The sequence below is a fragment of the Bubalus kerabau genome, chromosome 8 (assembly GCF_029407905.1).
Source record: "Bubalus kerabau isolate K-KA32 ecotype Philippines breed swamp buffalo chromosome 8, PCC_UOA_SB_1v2, whole genome shotgun sequence".
Lineage (NCBI taxonomy): Eukaryota > Metazoa > Chordata > Mammalia > Artiodactyla > Bovidae > Bubalus > Bubalus kerabau.
In genome coordinates, this window is record NC_073631.1 from 122,756,187 (window position 1) to 122,777,432 (window position 21,246).

Sequence of the window (21,246 nt, forward strand, 5' to 3'; positions counted from 1 at the left end):
GTTTTGCGAAGAGCCCCCTATGTATTATACCTAGAAAATAATTTCAACATTACTAAAACTCGTCAAAAAATATAGAAACCCAACTGTAGTCACCTGCAGGGTTATTACTCTATTTTACACTTTGGTAAGTATCTCAGAGGTATCTCTGATCATTTTTCCAATAGTATTTCAACTGGCTAGGATACTCAGAGTACACATAGTTAAACTGAAACACAGATACCTAAAATATTAATATCAAAACACACTATCATTGGCAAAAATGATTCTGACTTTTAAACATACATGGCAAAGGCAATAAATGACATATCAACAGAAATTCGGTCTGAGGTACAGAGAAGGAGACATAATGGGTCCTGGGAAGAGTGGACAGGAGCTGCGTTAGGGAAGTACTGTGATCCATGCTGGTACAGGGCAGCTACACAGCAGACGCCCAGGCAGACAGCACACGTGTGGGATGTGGAGAGCTGGGAGAAAGCGCCTTGAGAGCCTGACCGGCAGGGTACACGTTCCCAAACATTCTAAAGAGGATCTATGTAAGACACACTCAGCAGTATCCCAAACAATACAAGAGGAGACTTAACCAACCTTTATTAATTACCAAAATAATGTGCACAACAGCTGTGAGACATACTATGCCTTCAATATCCTCAGAAATGACACATGCCTTCAATTCATCTAAAAATGACCTGCAAAGAAGTAAAAAACAATTGCAATTACTATATAGTATATCTTAATACTTTATAGAAAGACAAATAATAGCCAAGATTCATCAGTTCAGTTCAGTTCAGTCACTCAGTCGTGTCCGACTTTTTGCAACCCCATGAATCGCAGCACGCCAGGCCTCCCTGTCCATCACCAACTCCCAGAGTTCACTCAAACTTATGTCCATCGAGTCAGTGATGCCATCCAGCCATCTCATCCTCTGTCATCCCCTTCTCCTCCTGCCCTCAATCCCTCCCAGCATCAGAGTCTTTTCTAATGATTCAACTCTTCACATGAGGTGGCCAAAGTACTGGAGTTTCAGCTTTAGCAGCATTCCTTCCAAAGAAATCCCAGGGCTGATCTCCTTCAGAATGGACTGGTTGGATCTCCTTGCAGTCCAAGGGACTCTCAAGAGTCTTCTCCAACACCACAGTTCAAAGGCATCAATTCTTCGGCGCTCAGCTGTCTTAACAGTCCAACTCTCACATCCATACATGACTACTGGAAAAACCATAGCCTTGACTAGATGGACCTCTGTCGGCAAAGTGATGTCTCTGCTTTTGAATATGCTATCGAGGTTGGTCATAACTTTCCTTCCAAGGAGTAAGGGTGTTTTAATTTCATGGCTGCAATCACCATCTGCAGTGATTTTGGAGCCCAAAAAAATAAAGTCTGACACTGTTTCCCCATCTATTTCCCATGAAGTGATGGGACCAGATGCCATGATCTTACTTTTCTGAATGTTGAACTTTAAGCCAACTTTTTCACTCTCCACTTTCACTTTCATCAAGAGGCTTTTTAGTTCTTCTTCACTTTCTGCCATCAGGGTGGTGTCATCTGCATATCTGAGGTTATTGAGATTTCTCCCAGCAATCTTGATTCCAGCTTGTGCTTCTTCCAGCCCAGCGTTTCTCATGATGTACTCTGCATAAAAGTTAAATAAGCAGGGTGACAATACACAGCCTTGACGTACTCCTTTTCCTATTTGGAACCAGTCTGTTGTTCCATGTCCAGTTCTAACTGTTGCTTCCTGACCTGCATATAGGTTTCTCAAGAGGCAGGTCAGATGGTCTGGTATTCCCATCTCTTTCAGAATTTTCCACAGTTTATTGTGATCCACACAGTCAAAGGCTTTGGCTTAATCAATAAAGCAGAAATAGATGTTTTTCTGGAACTCTCTTGCTTTTTCCATGATCCAGCGGATGTTGGCAATTTGATCTCTGGTTCCTCTGCCTTTTCTAAAACCAGCTTGAACATCAGGAAGTTCACAGTTCACGTATTGCTGAAGCTTGGCTTGGAGAATTTTGAGCATGACTTTACTAGTGTGTGAAATGAGTGCAATTGTGCAGTAGTTTGGGCATTCTTTAGCATTGTCTTTTTTTGGGATTGGAGTCAAAACTGCCCATTTCCAGTCCTGTGACCACTGCTGAGTTTTCCAAATTTGCTGGCATATTGAGTGCAGCACTTTCACAGCATCATCTTTCAGGATTTGAAAGAGCTCAACTGGAATTCCATCACCTCCACTAGCTTTGTTCATAGTGATGCTTTCTAAGACCCAGTTGACTTCACATTCCAGGATGTCTGGCTCTAGGTCAGTGATCACACCATCATGATTATCTTGGTCATGAAGATCTTTTTGTACAGTTCTTCTGTGTATTCTTGCCACCTCTTCTTAATATCTTCTGCTTCTGTTAGGTCCATACCATTTCTGTCTTTTATCGAGCCCATCTTTGCATGAAATGTTCCCTTGGTATCTCTAATTTTCTTGACGAGATCTCTAGTCTTTCCCATTCTGTTGTTGTCCTCTATTTCTTTGCATTGATCGCTGAGGAAGGCTTTCTTATCTCTCCTTGCTATTCTTTGGAACTCTGCATTCAGATGCTTATATTTTTCCTTTTCTCCTTTGCTTTTCGCTTCTCTTCTTTTCACATCTATTTGTAAGGCCTCCCCAGACAGCCATTTTGCTTTTTTGCATTTCTTTTCCATGGGGATGGTCTTGATCCCTGTCTCCTGTACAATGTCACGAACCTCCATCCATAGTTCATCAGGTACTCTATCAGATCTAGTCCCTTAAATCTATTTCTCACTTCCACTGTATAATCATAAGGGATGTGATTTAGGTCATACCTGAATGGCCTAGTGGTTTTCCCTACTTTCTTCAATTTAAGTCTGAATTTGGCAATAAGGAGTTCAGGATCTGAGCCACAGTCAGCTCCCGGTCTTGTTTTTGCTGACTGTATAGAGCTTCTCCATCTTTGGCTGCAAAGAATATAATCAATCTGATTTCGGTGTTGACCATCTGGTGATGTCCATGTGTAGGGTCTTCTCTTGTGTTGTTGGAAGAGGGTGTTTGTTATGACCAGTGCATTCTCTTGGCAAAACTCTATTAGCCTATGCCCTGCTTATTTCCGTACTCCAAGGCCAAATTTGCCTGCTACTCCAAGTGTTTCATGCCTTCCTACTTTTGCATTCCAGTCCCCTATGATGAAAAGGACATCTTTTTTGGGTGTTAGTTCTAAAAGGTCTTGTAGGTCTTCATAGAACCGTTCAACTTCAGCTTCTTCAGCATTACTGGTTGGGGCATAGGCTTGGATTACTGTGATATTGAATGGTTTGCCTTGGAAACGAACAGAGATCATTCTGTCGTTTTTGAGATTGCATCCAAGTACTGCATTTCAGACTCTTTTGTTGACTATGATGGCTACTCCATTTCTTCTGAGGGATTCCTGCCTGCAGTAGTAGATATAATGGTCATCTGAGTTAAATTCACCCATTCCGGTCCATTTTAGTTCGCTGATTCCTAGAATGTCAACGTTCACTCTTGCCATCTCCTGTTTGACGACTCCCAATTTGCCTTGATTCATGGACCTGACATTCCAGTTTCCTATGTAGTACTCCTCTTTACAGCATCGGACCTTGCTTCTATCACCAGTTGCACCCACAACTGGGTATTGTTTTGCTTTGGCTCCATCCCTTCATTCTTTCTGGAGTTATTTCTCCACTGATCTTCAGTAGCATATTGAGCACCTACCAACCGGGGAGTTCCTCTTTCAGTATCCTATCATTTTGCCTTTTCATACTGTTCATAGGGTTCTCAAGGCAAGAATACTGAAGTGGTTTGCCATTCCCTTCTCCAGTGGACCAGATTCTGTCAGATTCATCAACCACCATGAATTCCAGTTTTCAGAGAATGGGAAATACCACGTTTCAGTAACATGGGAAATTGATTAAAGTCTTTCCACACTCTTCACTGTAAGCACGACAAATCATACAGGTGAGACACTAAAATCAGATGATGCTGCTAGAAAGAGAACAGGGATGTTCTGGCAAGTGAATGAAGCCCTCTGCATACTTATAATATCACAAGAAAGATTTAATATGCTATTGAAAGATAATTCACAGCTGTTGAAATGATGCTTTTGAAGTCTGCAGCAGACACATCCACTACCGAAGGTCCGCAGGCATCATATGTGCAGGACTCTCCCTCGTGTGGCCGTCAGTGCTGCCTGTGCCACAAGACACCCTGGCATCAGGTCAGGTGACCCCCGCGTGGAGACGAGCACGTGCCCCGGGAAAACCACACGGCGCTCAACCAAGCACCCCTGTCAGAAGCACTGCAATGCCCAGTAACAGCTTAAATGTTTCCCTCTAAATGAACTGGAGTTACGCTAAGCATAACCAGAGACTATGTGGATGAACGTTTCTTTCAGAAAGTTATAATTTCTCTTTGTAGAAGTATAATGCTAATATCTTGAGAGTAAAAGGAACAGAGTTAAAGTTACTGAGAGCTTACAGCCATAGGAGTAAGAAGACCGTAAAGAGAAAAAGATTACCTGACTACATTTGGAGATTTTATTATTATTCCTATTAAACACCTTGAAAATGGTGGAAGGGCTGAAAGACCCTCTGGCGGGGTAAGCTCTTCCATATCAGAAACCTAAAAAAAATCAAGTTAGTAACATGAATCAAGACTGAGACTGGGCTAATCACTCATTTTATACTTCTCTGAATTTTCTTACAAACTTGAGAAAGGCTTTCCAGAAACTCAAAATAATTATTTTTGTTAACTTTTGCAATGGCTATCATAATTATGATTTGCAGTGGTGTCAATCAATTGGACAGAAGAAAAAAGACACATGTCACTTGACAAGCCCTCTGTCAAACACTCTTTGATTATCTTCTTTTGTCAACAATGTGTTTCTACACTAAGCAAATTTAATTGTTATTCTTATTAGCCCGGATCAGGTTTTCTCAACTCAAACTTTTTCTATAAAGCAGTAAAATAGTAAATATTAAATAGTAAACATTTTAAACTTTTTGGCAAAATGATCTCAGCCACAAGTACTCAATTCTGCTGTTGCAGCACAAAGCAGCCACAGGAAAAAATGTAAACGAATGGGCCCCAGTGGCACTGGCAGCCTCAGCTGTCAGCTGTGCCCCTCACAGGCCTGAGGAGCTTCAGTTAGTAGGCTGTGTGTAGGCCAGGACGCACGCTCCTAAACCAGAATGATCTCCCTTCAAGCTTTCAGGAGGGCCTGAAACTCGGTTAATGTCCTACAATTTTGTCAACTTCTTTTATATTTGTGATTTCATAATACAAAATTTGTACCAATTATATGTTTGCATTTATATATTTCGATGGTATTTCCTGTCAGATTTCTCCTTTCCATACTGAGAGAAAACACCGCTCTTTACTGTCTTGCGGCATTGCTGCAAGCCCTCACACACGAGCATCAGGGCTCCAGGCCATGACAGAGCGTGCTTTATTGTGACCTGAATTATCGTCCTGATTATGTCCGCCTTGAACCAAGCAGGCTAATCATATGAAACACGCTCCTGCCAGGAACTGGCCAGTCCTTTATGGACTAGGAGCAAACTATCTGTCTAAACTGATATTACAGATTCAAACTTCCTGTGCTTAAAAGAAAAAGTAAGGTTTATGCATCGCACGGCAGTCAGTGACGTGAGCTGCTCCAGCAGCAGCACCAGGCACTCCACACCCTGCTCTCTGCTGAGCACGGCCGTGAACACAAGCCAGCCACGGAGCCGTGAGGGGCAGCCGTGGAAGGAGCGGACCTCCCGCGGCACCTGAGCTCTGAAAAACACCTAGAGAAAGACAAAGATGTGCTGCCAGCAGAAAACAGCCTCTTCAGTAGCCAAAACGAGACACAGCAGCTTCAGGACAACGCACCTTCCGGAGCCAGTGGCTTATCTCAACCACAGACGCAGCGATCAGGGTAGAGAACACGCCCCGGTGAACTGGCTTGTCCACATGCCAGGACTGCACAGTGCTGATGAATTCATGCAGAGGAGTCTGAACAGAGTAAAGGAGCTACAAGAAACACATCAGTCGCCGTTAGTCCTGAACATCACCGTCAGGGATGCGGCCTCCTCGTGCCTCCGCGGGGCTGAGGCCCGTCCCACCTGACGACCCTGCTGCCCACGCCCTCCTCTCTGGTGCTGGAGACGACACACAGCACACACAGCCCGAAGGCCCTGGGCGGCACCCTGAACACACTCCCCGGAGCAGAGAAAAACTCCGAGAACAGGAGTATCAACAACATTAATAAAGTTCTCAAAACGAAAGAGGAAGAAATATCACTGACATTAAGGGAAGACACCCACTATGAGGCCATGTGTTCTGAACAAAGCTGCACAGCCAATAGTGAGAAAAAAAAAATTCTGGCACAAATTACACGAACAGATCACAGACACCTGAACCAACTCATCAAAAACAGGACTTTTTCAAATTAACAGAAAATATGGCCAATGACCTTCAATTCCCTCTACAAGCTAAAGGTAGAATGAAATGGAAAGTTTCAATAACTCATAAACATCCTCCCACTGAAGCATTTTTTGAATCTGCACTCCTAGCAGCTGAGTACTCACAAGCTAATGCAAGTAGCTCTCTGCTTCTGTCCTGCCGAGCAGAAGAGCTCTTGGGCCAATGGCCTGCTGACCCGAACTGCCAACACGGTCCCCAGACCAGCACTCAAAGGTGGGCTCCTGGCCCCCCAGCCTCCTCCCCAGAGCACGCTGCCCCAGGGAGAGGGGGCAGCACCAGTGTAAAGGGGCACTGGGCAGCCGCCTCCTGCTGCATGGCACCTCCCCGCAACGCCAACAGCACCCACGGGCTCTGGGGCCTGCAGGCCTGGCTCCACGCCCTGGGCCGCCAGCTGAGCGCTGCCCCTCTAGTTCTGAACCCGCTGGGGGAGGAGCCCACACCTGCAAACCCTCTTCTGGCTGCTTCTTGAAGCTCCGTGCCATGCACTCCAGCATCTGCTGAAATACTTTCTGGACCATGTCAAACACCATGGCGACCTCGTCCTCCGAGTCTGTTTTCCACGTCAAGGAACTTCCAGTTATCTCTTTCAGAATTCCGAGAAGCAATGAAACATAAAAGAATCCCTTCACTGGAAACAAAGTTGGGAAAATCTGTTGTTTAATCACACAATTTAGTTGAAATTATTACATTTTTCACTTAACACATATATCATGGTAACTTAGAGGAGTGTTACTGGTGAGCCAGTACCAAGCTGATCAGATTAATATAAAATCTGACATCCACACAACTGGCTCCTTTTATCAGACACAAAGCCACTGTCCTCACAAACAGTGCGGACGGACGCGGCTCGTGTGCACAGCGCGGCCCCCGCGGCCCTGCTGCAGGGCGTGTCTGCTCCCACATGACGGTGAGACTGAGGGCGAGTCTGGGAGGAAAGGCCTGAGAGCCTCGTGGCCAAAGGCCTGTTTCCGTTTGCAACAAAACTCTAAAAGAATGAGCTCATAGCAGATTCTCTCCCGGGAAATGCTGATTATTAAAATGTCTAAATACAAAGATCATTTCAGCTTGGTCCAAGGTAAGGTTAGAAGCTTAGGGCCTTATACTTGAGGGGAACAGACAATTCTATGTAATAAATCCACCTACATTGGAGATATAAAAATTTCCAAGGAGCTAATTAGAATTTTAGAAGTGTTAAAAATAGACTCAATCCTTGTGTGCTACTAAGTCACGTCAATTGTGTCTGACTCTTTGTGACCCCCTGAACTGCAGCCCACAGGCTTCTTTGTCCATGGGATTCTTTAGGCAAGAATACTGGAGTGGGTCACCATGCCCTCCTCCAGGGGATCTTCCGAACCCAGGGATCGAACCTGTATCTCTCACGTCTCCTGTACTGGCAGGCGGGTTCTTTACCACGAGTGCCAGCGGGGAAGCCCAGATTCAATCCTTAGGGGAAAATAATTACTAGATGATAAATTGAGTTACCCAAACACAAATCACTTTTAATGTTTCAACAATTAGGCTTAGATTTATTTATTTTAGAATATTTGTTTGTTTATTTGGCTGTGCTGGTCTTTGTTGTGGCATGTGGTATCTACTTCCCTGACCAGGGATTGAACCTGGGCTCCCTACACCAGCAGCAGGGAGTAGTCAGCCACTGGACCACCAGGGAAGACCCTAAATTTAAGATGAAAGTAAGACTTATAATGAATTAAACAAAGCAAAAAGTTAGATCTTAAAACAAAAAAAAATTCTTCTATTTAATATTTAGCCTCTGTGGGTATTTTAAACAAATAATGTATTAATCCTGCTGAAGCCCCTTAGTTACAGATAAGGAAAGGTATAATCAAGACAGCAGAGCAAAGCAACTGGAACCCAGCTCGGGTGCAGGCCAGCCACCACCCCAGGGACAGCAGCACAGGGAGGAAGCTGCTGTGGGGTCTGAGGCCAAGCCATGTCTGAGGTCTGCACGATGATGCTCAGACCACACAAGACCACACAAGACCCCGGGAGACTAATGCAAACTTACTGTTGAATTTGCTCAATGATCATACCATTTTCAGTCTCTTCTAGCAAGTATCTGAGTTAGAGCCATTTGAACCCCTCCTTCCCAAGCCTCTGCGGCTCTCAGAGGAGCACGTACAGCCCCAGCTGTGGAGTGAGCCCACGTGGCAGCGGCCAGGGAGGCCGCAGGGCGGGACTCACGGCAGCAGGCTCTCAGCCAGAGCCTGGCCCGAGGCCAAGGGGACGGCCTGGGCCCCACACTTCTCCTGCCACTGGGCAAGGGGCTGCAAGAACCCGCCCGATCCTGGGAGGCTCCAGATAACCCTCAGCCCGGATGGCCTGAGGGCAGCCAACTTCCCAGGCACTCTCTCAGCATGGACCACCTGGCATCTCCTCCAAAGCAGGTGTAGACACAACGATGTCAGTCACCAGGGCCACACTGTCACCCCATCCTCAGGGTGACAGCAACCTCCCAGGGGTCCCAGGGTGGGGGGCCATTAAACAACTCCTGACTCACAGGCAGACGGCGAGCACTCTTCTGTGAGCTCTGCCCACGGACACCCGATGGGAGCAGCAGACAGGTGACCACACAGAGCAGTCGTCCACAACCACAAGGCCCCCAGAGGAGAAGCCTAAGACCCCGCCAGAAATGCTGCACTTGTCAGGCCAGTACCAAAAGTACCATGAACTGCCTGGCTGCCTCGGCCTGTTAATTCCTTTTTTAATGTAAACCAGTTTGTTATACCGGAGAAGGCAGTGGCACCCCACTCCAGTACTCTTGCCTGGAAAATCCCATGGACAGAGGAGCCTGGTAGGCTGCAGTCCATGGTGTCACGAAGAGTCAGACATGACTGAGCGACTTCACTTTCACTTTTCACTTTCATGCATTGGAGAAGGACATGGCAACCCACTCCAGTGTTCTTGCCTGGAGCATCCCGGGGACAGGGCGCCTGGTGGCTGCCGTCTGTGGGGTCGCAGTGTTCTTGCCTGGAGAGTCCCGGGGACGGGGGGTCTGGCGGGCTGCCGTCTGTGGGGTCGCACGGAGTCGGACACGACTGAGCGACTTAGTAGTAGTAGTAGTTTGTTATGCGTCTGTCACTCAAAAGTGAGAGTCCCGCAAAGGGAGGCACTGCTTCTTACTGTGAGTTGCTCTTAACTAGTCCTTTAACAAACTAGGTACCTGTTTGCATGATTCCAAGGCTCCACTGTAGAAGATGCGTCTGAAACTTGCGGTCGCCAAGGCCAACCATGATGACATCCTTACACACGGTCAGGTAGGTCTGGAAGAGAGACAGACACGCTGCTGTGACCTCACAGAGGCCAGAGGGGCCGCACGCAGCTGGCACAGCTCCTAATACCTAAGGGGCTGCCAGGTGAATCACAGAGAAGGTGTTCACAGAGTGGTTTCCATAAAGACACATCAATTCTTATTTTTCTTTCCATAGGAAATCTAGAAACACATTTTCTGTAATTCCAAAAACAGCACCTGTTACCTGTACTGTGTAAAATTGCTTTAAAATTACACAGTTTGTGCTTCGCAAAAGATAAACTCTGGACACTCAGAGGATAGCGTAGGTACTCAAGAAAGCAGCATTACTGACTGAAGTCATAGTTCAGATTGGAAATGAGACCCGGAAGCCCATCACAATGGAGCAGGGTTTCCATGTCCCAAGACTCCTAACCTGGATAATCTGCTGATAAACCACCCTGTGAAGCTTCAGGTATTCTTCGTCTTGATCGCGAATGAAAGATAAAACTTTGCTTTCTAACCAAGACCCGGTATCTTCCAAAGTGGACAGGTACACTTTGCCTTCTGAGCAGAACTGCCCAAAAACAAGAGCAGACAGGTCAGCGTGGAGCCCCGGGCCCGCTCAGCCCACGCCCCGCCCTGAGCCACAGACACACCTTGTGCTGAAGATGGATGCTCAGCCGACAGTACAGGCTGAAGGCCCGCAGCGCGGTGCCCTCACTCAGGTGCGGAGGGCTGCCATCTGGCGTCTGCAGAATGGACTCCAGATTCCCCTGCGGAACAGGACTCCTCAGGCCGGGCTCTGGCCGAGCAGCCCGCACAGGAGGCGAGGACACCGTGGCCCGAAGTGCCGGGCAGGTACAGCACTGCGGGGCGTCCTGAGAAGCCCGCGCCTCCTCCCTCCGCCAGGCCTCCCGCAAAGTGGCAAGACCACAGCTCTTCACGGGCGCTTCCCCCGGGGCCCAGGACTGAGCTCTGCTGGCTCATGCCTCCCACAACCCCGCCCGCCCCGCCCGCTGCTAGTGCGTGGGGGCCTCCGGCACGATAGAATCGGGCAGCAGCAGCCGGGGCGGGCCTGCGGAGACAGCCGCAGAGAAAGGGAATGAACCCACAGGACTGCACACAAAGAGCCTGGGGTGGTCTGCCCCAAACTCGGGGGGCTGGAGCCCCCACAGCCATGCAAGGAGGAGAGCGAGGGGCCTGGGTGGTGGGCAGCCTCCTGCCCACAGCCAGTTCCGGCAGGCAGGCTCACCCGTGGAGGCAGGCAGGACAGGACACTGAGCTCTGAAGAGACCTGGTAGAAAGAGCCGGGCCCCAAAATGTGCACCTGGTCCCCTCCCGCCCCCAGGTGAAAAATGACACTTCAACATGGAAAACTCGGATCTGACTTCATCAGTCAGCTTCCACGGAGCCTGTGTCTGTTCTACAAAACTACCTTGGATGTTTCAAGTGCTTTCAAAAGACAGTTCAGCTTCTTCTGGGGCGCAGAGAGGAGGCACTCGCGGTTCTTGGGGTGGGTCAGCAAATATTCCACGTAGACCAGCGCCAGCCCAGGTTTGACTGGACACGGGTCCTGGACCCGCACTTTCCTCTTGGAGGCCGAGTTACCCTGAGGGGCAGGGAGAGACCGGCGGGAGGAGAGCCGTGAGCCCTGGCACACCGCCCCTGGCGGAGCGCAGCAGGAAGACCCCTACCTTGCTCTGAGGCGCCTCCTCGGGCAGCCAGTCGCAGACGAGCTCCAGGACGTGCCCCACGTGGCCCCAGGAGCAGAGGCAGTCAAGCAGGATGCAGTAGGTCCTGTCGGCGGTCCCCTCCTCCAGGTTCCTCAGTGTGGAAATCACACCGCAGCTGAAAGGGCCACACATACACAATCACATCTGTATCTCGATAACAACTACTCATTTTCCTAAAAGGTGGGGAAAATGGAGAAGCTAAAAGCTGAGGGACAAAAACCCTTCCTATCATGGCAGCATGCAGACATCCTCCACTACAGGGAAAATCCACCGTTTTCCACAGTCACTTGCAGGGTAAGTTCCAGGACAAATGGCGACTCTGCAAGCAGCGTCGGGGACCCAAGGCCGCGCACCCTGGACGTGAGGTGCCAGGCACCCACCAGGCACGTACAAGCCCTAGTCTTTTGCTTCTGTGCTGCCTCTGTCAGACTGTAAAGATGCTTCATTTTGGGGAAATAATTTGTTTAGCATCAAAACATTTATTTTTAAATACATATGAATAAAAATAAGTAACTTTTACTGAGTTAATAATCAACACTCTAAAGCAACACTGCCCAATAAAATATAACATGAGACACAAAAACAGGCCAGTGTGTCATTTTAAAGGTTCTAGTAACCCTATCTAAAAAGGAAGACTGACTTCAGTAATACATCAGCCCAGCCCACCCGCAACACTAAGACGCAGTCCCTGTAGAAACCACGATGCAGCCCCTCACAGCCCTCTTCCCACACCAGCCCTGGAGTCCGCGTGCACCCTGCTCTCACAGCTCATCCAGCTCAACCCGCGTCTCAGGAGCTCAGAGCCACGTGCGGCTGCGGCTCCGCGGCGGCTCAACTCAGACCGCACGTCCCCACCTGCACTTGGACGAGTCCCGGCGCTCAGCGCCCCGGGCCCTGGAAGCCGCTGCCCTGCCCTCCCGCCTTCAGGCTGCGCGGGCATCGCTGGGGAGACCAGAGGGTGGGGAGCTGGCACCTGAAGGTGGGCACGGCCGGGGCGGGCATCAGGGACGCCAGAATGCACAGAGGGGTCCTGCAGCGGTCGTCCTGGGGGCAGGAAAAGACAGAGAGATGGGAACGTGAGCGCTGCGGCCCACGGGCTCCCCACCCTCAGGACCCCGCTTCAGGGCCGCTGGGTAGGAACAGCACCCAACAGGACCCGACCCCTGCGAGGCCCCAGGTGTGCTGGGTCTTCTCAGGCTTCCACAGGACGTGTCCCTCCCTTCTGTGATGTGTCGTTGGTGCAAATACTTATTAAACACCCACTGTGTACCAGGAGGCCCTGGGGACACAGCAGTGGCCAGAACAGACAAAAGTCCTTGCTGTGAAGGCACTGACTTGTGTTCTAAAAGGAATACTGATGAAAGAAAAAAACAACAATCCTACGTACCTGGTGTGTCCTCAGTATAAAACTGAAGAAAATGAAGCTAATCAGAAAAGTTCTTAAAGTAATCAGAACACCTTCGGAAGCAGAGCAGTGCAACGGAGCTACCTGGCCAAGCCCAGGTCCCAGCTGAGCCCACAACCCAGCCAGCAGGGCCCAGCAGGCAGAAGGGCTACTCTCCGGGTGGGGCTGGCAGGGACCCGTGAGGACAGCATGCGGGCCCCCGGCGGCACTTCGCACACGGCAGCCACCTCACCACAACCACCCCGTCGCCGTGATATGGCCGACAGGCCAGATGTCACCCAGATCACTACTAAGAAATACCCTCAGATGGCGACACAACCAGAGAAGATGGGTCCTAGAAGGAAGGGAAGCAACAGTTTTCCTGACATATAAACAGGAGCAAACTCACAGTTCCATCTGTAACTAATCTGCATTCAGGCAGTGAACCCACCCTCACCCCAACTCCCAATACACAAAACGTTTTCTTAATGTCACAACAGACAGCTGATCGCTACTCCCGATTCTGCTCTAAGCGTGGCTCACAGACGGCGCACCCGCCGACGGGGAGACCACAGGGTTCTCAGATGGACTGAGGGCAGAGAGGCTCTCTGGTCAGGATCGCTCGGGATTAAAACACTTGATGAACCGCCTGCCTTTCCGCAGACACTCCTGGGCACACTGTTCTTCTGTCCTCTCATCCAGGACCCGGCCTCCTCCGCGTTTTATCTACTTCTCAGGCTAGTGTGACTGTCTGAGCCTGTAAACGTCCTAGTGATGGGGCAGCCTTCACCCTTCACCTTCACAGACAGGTCACGTTGGCTTTTCAGGGGCAGAATGGAGTGTGGAGACCTAACAGTCTCAGAAATACAGCTCCAAAAGCTAAAAGGTCTAAGGTCACACAAGCAGTTGTAGAAGAACCAGAAGTAAACTTTCCCAAGAGAAGAATGATTCCTAAGACCTGTGACCGTTCTATATTTAAGCCATGCTTTCTTTGTAATTGGAAACAAACCTGACTTTTACATAGTAGTTTTATTTCCATTAGTTCTGAAATACGCCCTTTGTTCAGAGGTTTCCTTCACTTAAGCAGAAGATGCACGCACGGCGTGTCTGCCCCAGTAACACGACACGACTCAGAGGTCTCAGAACAGGCACGCTGGCGCCGCTGGGGGCCCGCGCCAGGGTGCGGTGCGTCCTGGGTGTTCAGACTCCTCTCTCAACTCCCAGCACAGCGAACTAGAGTCTAAAACCGGGCCGCACGCCATTAGCAACGGAAGACCAGAGCCGCCTGGACACCCGCTGGGCTTGAGGCCGGAGGCTGCCCGGCCCCACCATGCAGGGCGAGCGCCGCGGGTCCCGGTGGCAGCTGGCTCAGCCGTGCACACGGGGGCTGCCCCGCTCCTCAGGGCGGGCGTCTTACCGTGAACACTCGCATGTACTGCGGCAGCACCGAGGCAAACTTGTCAACGGTGTACACTCGGGCCTCCTTGTTATTCTCCAGGCTCCTGTGAATGCTCCTCCAGAGAATCACCACGATCTCCAGCAGCCCTGCCATAGACGCAGCATCGCTCACTGACAGCGTCTGGTCCAGAGCCTAAGACAAAAACCACTGCACTGTGAAAGAATGGCTCACAGCGACTGTTGAGGGAGCAGCACTGTCTTTAACAGCACATCTCAGAATTCCAGCCCTAAAGCGGAAATGCGAAGGACAGGCAGGCAGAACCCCCAGGCTGCGGTGTGGTGCCTGAGGGGTCCACCGCCCCCAACCCGGGGCCACTCCAGCTTGGTTTTTCAAGGAGCAGGCCTACACGCGCCCTCCAAGCCCGGCGGGCAGGGGACAACCGCACCGCTGTGTCCTGAGGCTTCTGGGCACTCCTCCGTTTTGTGCAGGGCGGGAGCCCACACCCCATCACCACCTCCAAGCGCAAAGGATGATTCAGTTCAAGCGCTGGGATTTCTGTGCTACTCAAATGGAATGGGAAAAGACATAGGGAGCAAATGAACTGAACTAAAGAGGGTGCCTTTTCACTACTGTTCACAGGGTTCTCAAGGCAAGAATATTCCCTTCTTCAGTCGACCACGCTTTGTCAGCCATGAAATTAAAAGATGCTTGCTCCTTGGAAGAAAGGCTATGACAAACCTTGTCAGGATATTAAAAAGTAGAGACATTACTTTGCCAAAAAAGGTCCATCTAGTCAAAGCCACGGTTTTCCCACTAGTCATACAGATGTGAGAGTTGGACTACATAGAAGGCTGAGCACCGAAGAATTGACACTTTCGAACTGTGGTGTTGGAGAAGACTCTTGAGAGTCCCTTGGACTGCAAGGAGATCAAGTCAGTCAATCCTAAAGGAAACCACTCCTGAATATTCATTGGAAGGACTGATGCCGAAGCTGAAGCTCCAATACTTCGGCCACCTGATATGAAGAACTGACTCACTGGAAAAGATCCTGATGCTGGGAGACATTGAAAGCAGGAAGAGAAGGGGGTGGAACATGACGAGATGGTTGGATGGCATCACTGACTCAAATGAGTCTGAGTAAACTCTGGGAGATGGTGAAGAACAGGGAAGCCTGACGTGCACAAAGAGTCAGACATGACTGAGTGACTGAACAACAAAAGAGGGTATACAGAAAACACAAGAACAGTTGCTATGCAAAGGTAGGTTTTTCAATAGGCTCTTAATACTTGGAACGACTTATGGCTAAAAACTATTAAAGGGTTAGAAAATACTATGTGAATGACAAAAATAACAAATTAACAAAATTTCAATCTGGATTTTAGTTTTTACATTCTAACATTAGACATAGCAATCTTATCATTAAAGTCCCCTGAGAAAGGCACCACTTTTCCTTTACAAAAATATGCTAAGTTCCAAAGATTTCATTAAATAGAAAGCAGAGATTTTTAGTAGATAGCAATGGGAAAAAGTAAAAGAATAAACTCAGAAACTTTTGCTTTTAGCCATTGTATGTTCTTAGAATGACAACATCCAGATGGCAATCTGTATTTCTTTTCTACTACCAGTTATAATCAGTTCAGTTCAGTTCAGTTGCTCAGTCGGGTCCAACTCTTTGTAACCCTATGGACTGCAGCATGCCAGGCCTCCCTGTCCATCACCAAATCCCAGCTTGCTCAAACTCATAGCCATCGAGTCCAACCACCCAACCATCTCATCCTCTGTCGTCCCCTTCTCCTCCTGCCTTCAATCTTTCCCAGCATCAGGGTCTTTTCCAATGAGTCAGTTCTTCACATTAAGTGGCCAAAGGATTGGAGTTTCATATTCAGCATCAGTCCTTCCAATGAATATTCAGGACTGATTTCCTTTAGGATGGACTAGTTGGATCTCCTTACTCTCCAAGGGACTCTCAAGAGTTTTCTCCAACACCACAGTTCAAAAGCATCAGTTTTTCAGCACTTTATGGTATCTCAGCTTTCTTTATGGTCCAACTCTCACATCCATACATGACGACTGGAAAAACCATAGACAGCTTTAACTTAGACAGACCTTTGTTGGCAAAGTAATGTTTCTGCTTTTTAATATGATGTCTAGGTTGGTCTGACTCATTGGAAAAGACTCTGATGCTGGGAGGGATTGGGGGCAGGAGGAAAAGGGGACGACAGAGGATGAGATGGTTGGGTGGCATTACCGACTCGATGGACGTGAGTTTGAGTGAACTCCAGGAGTTGGTGATGGACAGGGAGGCCTGGCGTGCTGTGATTCATGGGGTCACAGAGAATTGGACACAACTGAGCGACTGAACTGAACTGAACTAGGTTGGTCATAGCTTTCCTTCCAAGGAGCAAGCACCTTTTAATTTCATGACTGCAGTCACTGTCTGCAGTGATTTTGGAGCCCAAGAAAATAAAGTCTGCCACTGTTTCCATTGTTTCACCATCTATTTGCCATGAAGTGATGGGACTGGATGCCATGATCTTAGTTTTCTGAATGTTGAGTTTTAAGCCAGCTTTTCACTCTCCTCTTTCACTTTCATCAAGAGGCTCTTTAGTTCTCCTTCGCTTTCTGCCATAGGGTGGTGTCATCTGTGTATTTGAGGTTATTGATATTTCTCCCAGCAACCTTGATTCCAGCTTGTGCTTCATCCAGCCCAGCATTTCACATGATATACTCTCCATATAAGTTAAATAAGCAGGGTGACAATATACAGCCTTGATGTACTCCTTTTCCCAATTTGGAAGCAATCTGTTGTTCCATGTTCGGTTCTAACTGCTGCTTCTTGACCTGGATACAGATTTCTCAGGAGGCAGGTCAGGTGGTCTGGTATTCCCATCTCTTTAAAAACTTTCCACAGTTTGCTGTGATCCACAGAGTCAAAAGCTTTGGCGTAGTCAATAAAGCAGAAGTAGCTGTTTTTCTTGAACTCTCTTGCTTTTTCTATGATCCAACAATGTTGGCAATTTGATCTCTGATTCCTCTGACTTTTCTAAATCCACCTTGAATGTCTGGAACTTCATGTACTGGTGAAGCCTCGCCTGGAGAATTTTGAGCATTACTTTGCTAGCGTGTGAGATGACTACAAGTGTACGGCACTTTGAACAGCCTTTGGCATTGCCTTTCTTTGGGATTGGAATGAAAACTGACCTTATCCAGTCCTGTGGCCACTGCTGAGTTTTTCAAATTTGCTGGCATACTGAGTGCAGCACTTTCACAGCATCATATTTTATGAACTGAAATAGCTCAACTGGAATTCCATCACCTCCAGTAGTTTTGTTCGCGGTGATGCTTCCTAAGGCCCACTTCCAACATCCTATCTTTATGAAGCAGGGTTTTCCGCAGTGACAGCTACCAAAATGGGATTACGGAGTAGACTGGACATGTTCAAACTACTGTACAATTGCACCCCTCTAACACACTAGCAAAGTAATGCTCAAAATTTTCCAAGTGAGGCTTCAACAGTGCATGAATCGAGAAGGATGGCCCTCCTCAGTCTCTTTCAGAATCTCTGCTTATGTCTGAAACATGTCAAGAATCCCAGGGCTCACTCAGCCCTCACAGTTCATTTGCCTTTGAATACAGCCACTTTACCTTCCGACTGGAGCAAGCTGTCATCCTACCTGAAGCAACCGACTGGGTTCACGGAGCAGGCTGACTACGTCACACAAGGAAGCAAGTTTTGCGACCCATTCTGTGTCACTAAAATGTGCTGCCAGCCATGACTATTTTTCTAAAAGAAATCTCTGGAGCAGCTCTCATAACTCAAAAATCCCGGCCAGCGATCTACCTTTCGAAAGCCATCTCACTTCTGGGTGTAAGAGAAGACACGTGTGCTCGGCATCCGTTTCCTCACAAAGTTGTGCAGACAGCTGCGTGTTAAAGGCATGGACTTAAATGTGGTTGGTAGCTTTAATCACACCCTGCAACGTGAAGCTCAGGTGCCATTTCTCAGCTGGCCAGCATTTCTCCACGGATGACACCATGCACAGACACACTCAGAAGCGACCTCTCTGACCCGAGCAGTGAAAGCAGAAGCCACCCAGTCTCAGCAGCTGCTCCATCCATGTACACGGCAACACGGTATATGCCGACACAGAATGCCCAGTTCAGTCTCCCTGGCACGCAGTCATGCAGACGTGAACGGCTCTGCAGCTGTGGTGCTGGCTGGCAGCGAAAGTGCACACAGCCTCGTGTGCACCCTCCTGAAACGTTGCCAACAGGCACCGCGCCTTACTGCCATCAGCAGGCTCGTCAGCCAGACAGCATCCGCGGTGAGCCAGTCCTGTCTAACAGCTGTGCCTCGCGATCCTCTGCTTCATCAATGCATCTAGTTGCGGTGGTAGCCAAAAGAGGACCACGTGCCACCTTTTGAACTACAGCGTCTCCTAAAAGTTCACAACAAATGTCCTCAGCAGCAGGCAAGTCAGCTCTTCCCCAGCAGTAAGAGGCAGCTTAGGGTTAGCAGAGCAGTCAGCCAGGAGGAATGACACTCTCAGTGCAGACACAGTCGATCAAGTGGCGGCCCTTCAGTGCTCGCTTCTGTTCTTCACGTGCATGTTTTTTCCTTTTGAAAAACTTCAAAGGCTTGTCTTCTAATGCAGGGTGCTTGGTGTCCATGTGGTGAAGCAGTTTTGATGGTTTCCTGGCTTCACTGGATAGCTGGTTGCCACATATTATACAAAGCAGGCTTGGAGAATGTGAATCACCTGTTGCTGTGAACTCATAATTTAAGTAGGACTCGGTGTGTTCTTTTCAATGCACATTTCTTTTTGTTGGCAGTCTTAGAGTCTTCTGCTCTCTCACCATGGCGTCTTTCCCCATTTTCACAGCAGCTCAGTGACATTTGGGTTTGTAATCCTTTTGGCTAGGGTAAGCTTATGGGCTTACCAACACTGGGCACAATGAGAAACAGGCACGGACAGAAGTGGTAAATAAAATAATGAGCAGGCCACGAATGGACTAAATTAAGTGTGGGATTTTGACTTAAAGCCTGCTACCAGATGCAGCTTAATTGTCACTTGCCACTCACTTGATAGGGTTTTGATATGGGGCTGCAAGCAGTCATTCACTACGGTCCTTGTGCACTCAAACCCCTCAACTACTGACGCTCTGTGTTTGCAGCTGTCCCCCAGAGTTAGCATCGCTGCCTCAGCTCCAAGCTCATCAGGCCTTAAGAGTCTCATGAGGAGTGGGCAATCTGGAGCCCTCGAAGGCACAGTTTACCATAGGGCTCGCACTCCGAAGAGAGTCTAGTGCCGCTGACGAGCTGCAGGAGGGGGCGCTCAGGCGGTAATGCCAGCGATGGGGAGCATCTGTGAACGCCCGCTGTGCGGCCTGGCTCCTTACACGCCACAGACAGGCCAGTCCAGCCCAGGGACCCTGCTTTAGAGGTACATAAGCATGACAGTTTATTTATAAGCTTAAGATACTGTTTGTAAGTAATAAGCATCTAAGTCTTAAATGTTCCTTTTTTAATGATATAATTGATCACTTCAGATTCTGAATAAGTATCAGCTACATGGTCTCCTCGATACATTATTTTAAACAATTCTCAATGAAGCTTGTATCCTGAAATTCAACCTGATGATGTTTCTAGTAGAATCTTAGAGCAGGAGCAGTGAACAAATCCTTAGGGGCCCCACCACCTAGTTGTAAAACACAGTGATCAACAGGCCCATCCAGGTGTGCCACCCCCGTCTCATTAAAGTACACAGGCGCTTAAGGTAAAGAAAACTGGGAAAAGGGTGTCACCAATAATAATTCCTTTGTATTAGATCCTACTCAGACTCCACAGTAAACTACAAAGAATACACAGGAAGTTGCTCCAAAAAATTACTTATGATTCTCCAAATTAATTAGTTGGTGTATCAGAACTAAAGGAATAAATGAAAAATAAAAGACTGCCAAGGTAACAGCTCGTGGAAGCAGTGCCTCTGCCTTGCCACCCCGCCCCTCTAAGCACCAGGGAGCTGCCCACCTGGGCCCCACCCTCAGCAGGTGTCAGACTCACGCTCGCATTCTCCTTCCCCGGCTCCTCCGCTTCCTCCCTGCAGGCGCTCAGGGCCCTCCGGATGCAGGCGTTCAGGCAATGGCGGATCACGTGGATCAGCTTTGCTAAAGTGTGTAAGACGATCAAACGTGTTTCTTTAACAAAATTTTCTAACAGTGAAATTATAATCCCAAATAATTAAAGCGTTATGTTAAGGGACCTCATTAAAACTGCACAGGTGTGTGTGTACACTGCATGTTCTCAGTCATGTTCCAAGCTGTGCTGCGCATGAGGTGAACACGCGGGGCAGGCGGGGAGTGGGCCGAGGCGCTGGGGTGAAGGGCCGGGCCTGGGGGTGTGGGAGCACGGGGCCGTGGGGTGCGGGGGCCTGGGGGCATAGGGGCAGGGGGTGCAGGGTGTGGGGGCGCAGCGCAGGGCGGGCCCAGGGCCGCGCGTACCTATGTTGGTGCAGGCCGTGTGCTCGTGCGCGTGCTGGTAGAACCTGCGCGCAGCCGCGTGGTTCATCTGCAGCAGCGCCACGCAGCGCTCACACCACACGGCCTCGGGCTGGTTCACCGGCAGGAAGGAGTTGAAGATGAGCCCCACCAGGCGCCGGCACACTGGCCGCGAGTCTGACTCCAGACGGGCCAAAATGTGCTCCATGGGGCATATTTTCCAAAACTGAGAACGCGGCACATGTGCGAAAGAAAACCATGAGAACATTTTAAGCAAAATTTCAAGATCAAAATCAAAAAGGAGCTAATTTTTATATTCAAGAAAACTCATTTCAAATGACTCCACCAGGACGTGGGACTCTTCTGCAGAGAAATCAAGCCCATATTTGAAGGAGACTGACACGCATGGCAGCTAAGCAGGAGGCTGCCGGTGTTAATTACAATCCATCAGGGCAGCAGTGGACTCCCAAATGAGTTATGATTATCAGCCTAATA

At 48.8% G+C, this 21,246-nt stretch overlaps 1 protein-coding gene across 6 annotated transcripts in view; it reads right to left on the reverse strand.

The window, feature by feature from the left end:
- The window catches only part of NCAPG2 (non-SMC condensin II complex subunit G2), a 74,637-nt gene that overhangs the window by 12,187 nt on the left and 41,204 nt on the right, over positions 1 to 21,246 (reverse strand). For 5 of the 6 annotated variants that reach the window (XM_055591395.1, XM_055591391.1, XM_055591392.1 and 2 more), the window contains 13 exons: positions 20,755 to 20,977; positions 20,318 to 20,421; positions 14,272 to 14,445; positions 12,444 to 12,514; positions 11,432 to 11,585; positions 11,173 to 11,346; positions 10,394 to 10,510; positions 10,171 to 10,311; positions 9,669 to 9,768; positions 6,928 to 7,115; positions 5,894 to 6,034; positions 4,536 to 4,639; positions 586 to 686 (listed from right to left, as the gene is read on the reverse strand). In XM_055591395.1, the coding sequence (XP_055447370.1) occupies positions 586 to 686; positions 4,536 to 4,639; positions 5,894 to 6,034; positions 6,928 to 7,115; positions 9,669 to 9,768; positions 10,171 to 10,311; positions 10,394 to 10,510; positions 11,173 to 11,346; positions 11,432 to 11,585; positions 12,444 to 12,514; positions 14,272 to 14,445; positions 20,318 to 20,421; positions 20,755 to 20,977 (1,792 nt within the window). The remainder of the gene's footprint in view (positions 1 to 585; positions 687 to 4,535; positions 4,640 to 5,893; positions 6,035 to 6,927; positions 7,116 to 9,668; positions 9,769 to 10,170; positions 10,312 to 10,393; positions 10,511 to 11,172; positions 11,347 to 11,431; positions 11,586 to 12,443; positions 12,515 to 14,271; positions 14,446 to 20,317; positions 20,422 to 20,754; positions 20,978 to 21,246) is intronic. The other variant, XM_055591396.1, reaches the window with a different exon arrangement.